The sequence below is a fragment of the Sinocyclocheilus anshuiensis genome, unplaced genomic scaffold, assembly GCF_001515605.1.
Source record: "Sinocyclocheilus anshuiensis isolate Anshui unplaced genomic scaffold, SAMN03320099.WGS_v1.1 scaffold510, whole genome shotgun sequence".
Taxonomy (NCBI): Eukaryota; Metazoa; Chordata; class Actinopteri; order Cypriniformes; family Cyprinidae; genus Sinocyclocheilus; species Sinocyclocheilus anshuiensis.
This window is the reverse complement of record NW_015542360.1, coordinates 819,438-828,953: the sequence shown is the minus strand read 5'-3', so window position 1 is coordinate 828,953 and position 9,516 is coordinate 819,438. Positions and strand designations below refer to the sequence as shown.

Sequence of the window (9,516 nt, the reverse complement as noted above, 5' to 3'; positions counted from 1 at the left end):
TTCTGCTCCATCTGAAAGCACGTGATGATGATTTCCTGCTGATTACAGAACCGGCATTACTAACAAAATGCGCATGACAATCGCATTCGATTAATCGTGCAGCCCTAACCCAAGCACTCAATTTAAACCATATAAATGTAAATTTCATGAAGTCGTCATGAATTTCCATACATTAATTTTAAAATATAACTTTCAGGGAGTCATTAATTTACATATTAAATTTTTGTTTTTAACCTAAATAATTAAATAATTAAAAAGCCCTCTAATTTAAATTAAAACTACCCAAACACTAAGCTTGAAGATTATTTTAAAACAATGTCAATATAGTGCACAGATTTACTGAACAGAAACTGTAAAATACATTCAGAGTACCTGTGTTTACCTCATGTATTGTAGATTGAGGTTAGTCCGCTGGAGAACGCCATATATGTGGTGGAGAACAAGAACCAGGAGCTGCGCACCCTGATCAGTCAGTACCAGCACAAGCAGCTTCACGGAAACATCAACCTGCTCAGCATGTGCCTCAACGGGGTGATCGACGCCGCCGTCAACGGAGGAATCGCCAGATACCAGGAAGTCAGTGCAAATTCCACCAAATTTGACTTTGAGGGGTTGAAAAGAACATTGTTTCTCTTGGCAGATGAGTTTATTGTGCTTTAGAAAGCTCACAGTAGCAGAGCTGTTTCTTCACATTCATCTGACAAGCTTTTTGTCGCCCACATGAATGAACATCAACCGTTCAGTCGCCATCCAAAAGCATAGTTTCATATTAAGTTGTCGACTGTGTTTTTATGCCAGGCGTTCTTCGATAAAGAGTACATTAGCAGTCACCCAGAAGATACAGAGAAGATCACCCAACTCAAGGATCTGATGCAGGAACAGGTGAATACCTTCAAAGCTTCTCCATTTTAACCACTCAAAAGAGAGTTATAAACATCCAATAATGGTTCTTATTGAATAAACCCCACAGGTTCACATTCTCGGCATGGGTCTGGCTGTCCACGAGAAACTGGTGCATCCGGAAATGCGTCCCCTGCACAAGAAGCTGATCGATCAGTTCCAGATGATGAGGAGCAGCCTCTGTCATGTGAGACCTCACATCTGCTTCTGATGAATTCATCAACAATATTTGAATTTGCCAATTTATTTTCAGCCCCAATAAATCAAAATTTAGATAAAGTTCCTAACAAATCTCAATTTATTTTAGTTATATTGTAATTGTGTTGGCTTATCTATCAAGCCTAGCAACTAGCATAAGAAGTACTACCAACATGCATACAGAGCTGGGTAGATTACTTATAAATTTTAGTTCATTACTGATTACGGATTACATTATGAAAACTGCATTTAGTAGCGTAATCTAGGTTACTCATTTTAGGTATTGTATTCAGACTACTTTTTAGATTTCTTTTTATCTAACTTGTTTTAAACTTACCATAAAAAGTACAATATTGATATAGAAAGAAAATATGTTCCATTTTTTGATATCAACATCATTAAATATTACATTAAACAAGGTGTTACAAAACTTGGCTTAATGTAAGAACTGCAGTGGGTTTGTGAGTTGAAAAAAAGATAAAAACATTCAATAAATTATTCAAACACTGAAACACTATAGAAATATAAATATTGAATTTGTTTACCCGAATGTCAATGTAACCATTAAGCGACATCGAACTGTAGACATTCGAATGTGTTGTTAAATTATTGAAATATTAACTTTCTCAGAGATATTTCAAGTAAATATTATATGTCAAAGGGGTTTGGTTGACAAAAATGTTTGGGAATTCCTGCATTACATGAGCACACATTAATGAACATAAAAACTGCAATGACATTACATGCCCAAAGTCTTCCAGGTTTTAATATTTTTGTCCAGACTGTAATCAGATTATGAGCATTATAAAATGTAATATACTCTAATTACGAGTACTTGATTTTTGTAATCTGAATACGTTATCCAGATTACATGTAATCAGTTACTGTTCAGCTCTGCCAACATGTATATATCTTAGACATGCTAGCAACATGATAAAACATACTAACACTGTGTCCTAACTATACGCAACGTAATGCCGTGACATGCGATAAATGGTATATTTTCCATGTTAATCAGAGTTTTTGTCCTAACTAGCCACGACGGTGACACAAAATTTCTATTTTAGAAACGGTTTCTTTTTCCACGACATCGCGGCTGGAACAACGACATACAAACTATGACAATGATGATCCCAGGTACTGATTATGTGCTTTATTCAATGTTAAAAGTGTCTAATATGAGTTTGAATATCATATTACGAGACATTTATAGCCATACTGAAAACTTAAACAGATAGTTTAGATAGTTTACCTCAGATTTTGAAAATAAATTAAAGCAAACATGTACGTTAAAACTGCGAACACAATGCGAACCAACAAGCGTATTCCATAACAAAGATGGTACAGTGTCAGTCACTCAGTATGTACATTTAAAGATGTTAAAAGGTTAATATTTATGAATTAGATTATAAACATCCATTTTGTTGCGAGTGCAGTGAGCTTCCAGAGCCCGCTCCCACACACTTCTGATTGGCTGTGATATTTGATTCTGTCGCGTCACGTTATCGCGTCATGTCTAGTGTGGACACCCAAATTGCTTGTCGCTGGAATATTGTTGCGTCGCGTGTAGTTAGGACACAGTGTAACAATTGCAACCACCCACAACACCCTAGCAACCACCTAAAATACCCTAGCAACCACAAAGCAATTTATCAGTCTGAGAGACTGAATGGCCTTAAAACCTTTAAAAGTAAAACTGCTCCAAATTTCAAGCTTTTAAAACTCATTCAAATTTAAAACTACTTCAAACTTCAAGCTTTTAAAACTACTTCAAACTCTATAATCAGGCTTTCTCAAGCCAACTTTAAATCTGGATGACTCATTGATGACTTCACGCATTGGCGTTTCCAAATATTTGTCCAATCAAATGCTTTCTAGGATGAGAATATGCTAATTGCACTTGTAATACAACCTACTTGTTGGTATGACCAGTAATGACCCCTTTACTCGTTGCACAGATTCAGTATCAAACACAGTTTTTTGTAATATAAACTGGTGTGCTGTATGAAATATGTGCTGGCATGAGTGCCGACAGTGTAGATATTCAGAGTAGTGTTTCTATGTGGCCCTGCAGGGTCTGCCCGGTCTGGATAAGCTGAGTCCGGCCTGCTCAGGGTCCAGCACCCCACGCGGCATCCTCGCCACCCACAGTCCCATGAGTCCTGAAAGTATCAAGCTCATGCACCGGCACAGGTCAGTCCACCCGCACAGACACAGTCACGCATGCACACACTTTTATATATTGTATATAAACTTTGTAAATGAGCCCAAGTGTGTATTAGAACAAGAAAAACGCTGTATGAATGAAAGGAATGTTTCAAGTTTTAGAGAGTATTTTAGCTAGAACATTCAGTTTGAACAGAAGCCAAATCAAATTCATTCACAAAATGGAAATCTATCCCGCATTCTTAATATACTTATTTTTATTTTATTTTATGAGATTTAATAGCATAATAACACTATAAGCATGTAATGAGATATACAGTAACAGTATTATGAGGTGCCAAAAAGAAAATAAATATGGAAAATATGGAATAAGTTTGTATATTCAGATTTTTTTATTTGCTTTATCAGTCCAAAGTTTACTCGTGTTACTCATGTAAAATTAAATAAAATAAAAATGTAATTAATTTAAATTTAATTTAAATACATTTATATTTAAAATACATTTTTATTACACTTACAGCGGGTAAAATAAGTATTGAACACGTCACCATTTTTCTCAGTAAATATATTTCTAAAGGTGCTGTTGACATTAAATTTTCACCTGATGTCGGTAATAACCCAAGTAATCCATACATACAAATAAAACAAAACAAATAATTTCAGAAATTAAGTCATGTGTAATAAAATTGAAAGACACAGAAAAAGTATTGAAAACGCTTACTGAAATGTATTTAATACTTTGTATAAAAGCCTTTGTTGGTAATGACAGCTTCAAGACGCCTCCTATATGGAGAAACTAGTGGCATGCATTGCTCAGGTGTGATTTTGGCCCATTCTTTCACAGAGTCTTCAAATCCTGAAGGTTCTGTGGGCCTCTTCTATGAACTCTAATCTTTAGTTCGTATTTTTTATTGGATTCAAGTCAGGTGATTGGCTGGGCCATTCTAGGAGATTTATTTTCGTTCTCTGAAACCAATCAAGAGTTTCCTTGGCTGTGTTTGGGATCATTGTCTTGCTGAAATAGTGGACCCCTTGTTTCATCTTCATCATCTTGGTACTGTCTCAAAAGGGGCGGGGAAGTCGCTAAATCTAGCTACAAAGTAGCTAAATTGGCAACACTGACTGTAGGTGTTGGGACTGAACCAGCTAATACCCAGCTAAATATTTTCCACTGACTAGGGGCAGGATTCCTTTCTAATTACTGATAGTGGCCATTCTAGGAGCTTTACTTTCTTTCTCTGAAACCAATCGAGAGTTTCCTTGGCAGTGCTTGGGATCATTGTCTTGCTGAAATGTCCACCCTTGTTTCATCTTCATCATCCTGGTAGGTGCTGGGACTGAACCAGCTAATAAGCAGCTAATATTAATTTCCACTGACAAGGGGTAGGATTGCTTTCTAATTACTAATAGATTTCAGCTGGTGTCTTTGCTTTCCATGCCTTTTTGCACCTCCCTTTCTTCATGTGTTCAATACCTTTCCCTCTCTCATTCCATTTTATTACACATAACTTAATTTATGAACTTGTTTGTTTTACTTTCCCTGCGTGTATGGATTACTTGGGTTATTACCGACATCTGGAGAAAATTTCAAGTCAACATCACTTTATGATTTTATTTTATATATTCCAAAAATGTTAATTCCATATATACAATATATATATAAATATTTATTTGCTGTGTGGCACCTCGTATTGCATTGTGATGAATTTGTCATCAGTGTGTGTTGCACACACATGTATGTGGGTTATAGACAGAGATTCCTGTTTTCTATAGACACAGCCCTTCCTCTCTCTTCACAAACACTCCTTGACCGTGTATTCCTCATAAACACGCGTACACGCTCATGCTGCCCACCCTGAACACACTAGCTTCAGCTCTGCCACGTCTCTCTCATGTCTCTCTCTGTTTGTTCCTCTCTCTCCTTTTCTCTCTTCTGTCACTTTTCCTCACATATGTTTGACATCTTTCTTTGTGCATGCTTTACATTCCTCTTGTTTATTCTGTATTTTTCCTCCTTTTTCGTTCATACTTGCATGGCTGCCTGTGTTCTACCACTCTACAATCTCTCTTTTTCCATCTTGATTGATTTTCCTTATCCATGCATGCGTTCCCCGTTCTCCACTTCTCCTGCTTTTCGTTTCCATTCCTATATTCCCTATCCCTCTCCTCTCCCTGTCTCTCTCTCTCTCTGTCTATCTGTCTCTAGCCCTCTGAATGTGTTGGGCTCTGTCCACCACTCCTCCTCTTCTCTCTCCTCTCACACCTCCAGTGAGACAGGAAACCTGCTCATCCTGACAGACAGTATGATGGAGCACCCGGAGGACCTCTACCGCATGCAGGTGGGCTACATTAGCTCATAATATACACATATAGTGCACAAATTCACCCTAGTGACCAAACAAAACACCCTAGCATTCATGCAGCCAAGTAGGCATGTAGAATATCCTAGCATAACCCCTCCGGTTCTACTTAACCCTCTTAGAGTGGGATTCAAACCAACAACAGCCTTTAGTATCGGTCGCTAGAGCACCTCTTCAGGCCAGGGGAGTGAGGTTTACCTGCACAGCTCTTACTAGCTGGCCTCCGTTACAATCACCCCCCAAACCTCACTCCCATCCAGGTCACGGCACCAATGTAAAAGCCCTCTGGTTCTACTCACCCTTTGCGGCATAGGAGGTGGGCGCTTAACAAAGATGCTAAAGACCATAGCCTCTAGCATCAGCTGCTAGTATACGTCCTTAGGCCAGAAGAATGAGGTTTACATGCACAGCTCTAACTAGCTGGCCTCCGTTACAATCTCCCCCTAAACCTCACTCCCATCTGGGTCACGGCACCAATTTTAAGCCCTCCAGTTCTACTCAACCCGCTCTGGGGTGCATTTCCCAAAAGCAAATATGATGGAAAGTTCTGTCGTTACCAATACAGTTCAGTGAAACTTGCGACCATAGTTAGCTAACGATGCTTTTGGGAAACACACACCTGAGTGGGATTTGAACCAGCCTTTCCGGCATTTGGAGTTGGGCGCGCTAACAAGGACGCTAAAGACCGCAGCCTCTAGCATCAGTCACTAGTGTGCCTCTTTAGATAAGGGGTCTGAGGCTTACCTGCACAGCTCTTACTAGCTGGCCTCCGTCACACTAGCAACCACCTGCCACCTTGCAATGCCCTAGCAATGTCTTAGAAGGCTGTAGCAACCACATATAGTAACCTATAAGTACCATTGCACCACTTAGGAATGCCATCGTTACCACTCAGTACGGCCTAACAACTACCTGCAGTGCTTTAGTTAGCAATGCCTTAGTTATCACCCAGAACATCGTAGAAGCCTAGCAACATCTCAGCAACCAGCCACCACCTAGCCTAACAACCCAACAGAACACCCTAGCATCTGCATAACAATGCCCTAACACTGCTAACACTCCATCAAGCACCTATACTATCCTATCAATGTCTTAATGTCTCATTTGGTCACTTCGTTATGTCCAGTGTAAACAGGCTCTAGCTGTTGTGGTGTGATGCGAGCAACAACAGTTGCATCCGGTGTAGACACAGCATTAGCAGAGCAGCAACCACCCATCACCTAGCAACAGCCTAGCAACCACTCAGAACACCCTATCAATCTTACATCCACCTATTAGCGTCAACCACTTACAACAGCAATGCCCTAGCAATGCATTAGAACACACAAAGATCTGCAAAACAAGAGCTAGCATTGCTTAGCAACACCCTAGCAGAATAAGATCATCCAACCTAGCAACCACCAAGTAATACCCAAGTAACTACTCATAATATCATAACAAAACCAGCATTAATGAACACTCATAAGCCACCTACAATCACCCATGATCTATCAGTACCCAAGCATCCTCTAAGAACCTAGAAACTGTCTAACAACATACTATCAGGAATATTGACAACCTTGCAACCTCTCATAACACCCTAGCAACCACTTAAAAATGTCCTAGTGACCACCCAGAACACCATATCAATCTAGCATCCACCTAGCAGAAAATGTAAGGTAAATTTCTAGAAACTTCTCAGAATTCCTGGAAATTTTCCAGGATTTTTGGGAAATTTTTTAGAATTTACTTGGAATTTTCCACCCTTTGCAACCCCAGACAACCTCTCAGAACACTCTAGCATCTATATAGCAACAATAATGCCGTATCTGATCTTTTAAAGTCCTTTTTGCTCCCAATATAACACTTCAGCCAAGTCCATCATCGTCCAGTTTGAGCTCTACGCATTCAGCTCCGTCTCAGATGATCAACTCAGGGCACAGCAGTATCAGAGGTGAGCGCCAATAAACTTTTCATAAAGTTTAACCTTGGGAACAGCTCAGTTGAAAGTCTCAACTTAAAACTGAGATATATTTTATTTACTTTCTCTCCAGTTGGGTCCCCATCACTACCTGACAGATACAGACACAACCGAGAGATATTAATGCTCCTACCACCACACAGGGACCGTCCCAGCAGTGCCATGTACCCCAACATGACCGAGAATGGACAGGTGCGTCTACCGCAAGACAGAGCTAATTTGATTTGTTTTTTTAAAACCAGTACACTCTGCCAGGAAATGATAGTTTAAATGGTAAGGTGATGGCAGTAATATAATATCAAAATATTTTTTTCTTTTGCATTTTCCACCAGCCTACTAACCATCAGAGGGCTCTTTACCATCAGGTCATTGGTCCCTGCAAACCCTGCAGTGACCCCAATCTCTCTGTGGCTGATAAAGGTATGACTGGGTGTGTATGATTCTCTGAAGCCACTGTACACCTCTATTCCTTCACAGTCCCACAACTCCCTCAGATCAGGCATAAATCCACAATACACACTGAAATTGCATACTGTCAGAGTAGGTACTGCACTTGATGAAGAACTTACTTTGTGACCGGTAGAAAGTATGTTCAATTTAGTATGTGTCTATGAATGAATGCAATTCGGATGTGCAATCCGTATGCATCACAGCTTACCTTAATATTTGGAAACTGCACACAGTCTGTTAAAGTTCATGGTCGCTTCATTTTTAAGACTTAATTTTTGCTGGAGACGAACCAGACCAATTCAAGACCAAGTCTTTGAAGGGAAATTACTTGTACTTAACAGTTTCAGCCAACAAATGTAAATGGTGAGTTTCAGTGTTGGTCTAGGCTGGTTTTGAACTGATGTTACTGGTTTACATACATTAAAGTAGGTTTACCAAGGAAGTCTTGCTTGTTAAGCTGATTTTTGATAAACCAAACACTTGTTAATAATTAACAGTGGATACCAGAGTTTCCAGGCTGGTTAGTGCTAGTTTAGCTGGTATACCATCATGCTTGATACTCTCCAACACATCCTAGCTGGTTCTTTGTGAAGCTGGTTTGCTAAGGAAGTCTCATTTGTTAGGTTAGTTTAGCAGTCAATTGGATACACTAAGATCCAAACCTCAACATTTTAAACAGGAATTCCTGAGGTATGTGATCTTCAGATGAGGATCCAGCGGGTCAGTAATGAAATGTATGGTGATGGTGGTCTTTGTTCTTTCTGGCAGTGTTGACAGCTCCCAGCAGCTGGAGTTTGGACAGTGGCACCAGGGACACTCTGCCTTTCCTCTCTGCTCATGTCGGGAGTGTGATGGTCCCACCCGTTCCCCCCCGCACCCTTCCTCCCGGTAAGAAACAATATCTTTGAGGAAAGGTTTCAATGAAGAGAAAGACGTTTCATGAAACCATTCCTTTTACTTTTGGAATGGTTTGTAAAATGAATGTTTTGTCATTAGTTACATTGGATCTTCTACGCATGATGAGGTGCCACAATATGTCTGTTTAGCTACACAAGCTGATTTGACAGACATTTGGAACGTGTATCTGCCAAGGTGTGCATGGACTATTTGGAGGAATTTATGAAAAGATGAAGCCAATAGAGTTAAGAAATCAAAAGATGCCTGCTTAAAATATTTTGTACATTGTCGAATTCTAGTGGAATCTTTATTAGATTGGACTTGGCTTCATTAAATATCCTCCTCTGTTCTGAACAGAGGTTGCTGTTTCTGCATCTTGAGGGACGTAGTTACTGTAAATCACACCTCTAAGCTTAAATCCATATATAGAAGCAAACTGGTGGTTGACAAATATCTTTGCACTGTTTTTCACACATTGTTCACTATTTGAATATTTTGTTTATTTTATTTTAAAATGCACATGCCAGTAAATAATAGGAAAAAAGACAAGAGAAAAAAAAAACTTTGGGGGGGGGGGGGGGGACA

General features: G+C 39.4%; 1 protein-coding gene across 1 annotated transcript in view; it reads left to right on the top strand.

The window, feature by feature from the left end:
• Positions 1-9,516, top strand: part of dock3 (dedicator of cytokinesis 3) — a 258,400-nt gene that overhangs the window by 243,793 nt on the left and 5,091 nt on the right. The window contains exons 44-52 of the mRNA XM_016490711.1: positions 397-576; positions 799-882; positions 971-1,087; positions 3,173-3,291; positions 5,471-5,603; positions 7,476-7,557; positions 7,658-7,776; positions 7,917-8,004; positions 8,803-8,922. Of these exons, the coding sequence (XP_016346197.1) occupies positions 397-576; positions 799-882; positions 971-1,087; positions 3,173-3,291; positions 5,471-5,603; positions 7,476-7,557; positions 7,658-7,776; positions 7,917-8,004; positions 8,803-8,922 (1,042 nt within the window). The remainder of the gene's footprint in view (positions 1-396; positions 577-798; positions 883-970; positions 1,088-3,172; positions 3,292-5,470; positions 5,604-7,475; positions 7,558-7,657; positions 7,777-7,916; positions 8,005-8,802; positions 8,923-9,516) is intronic.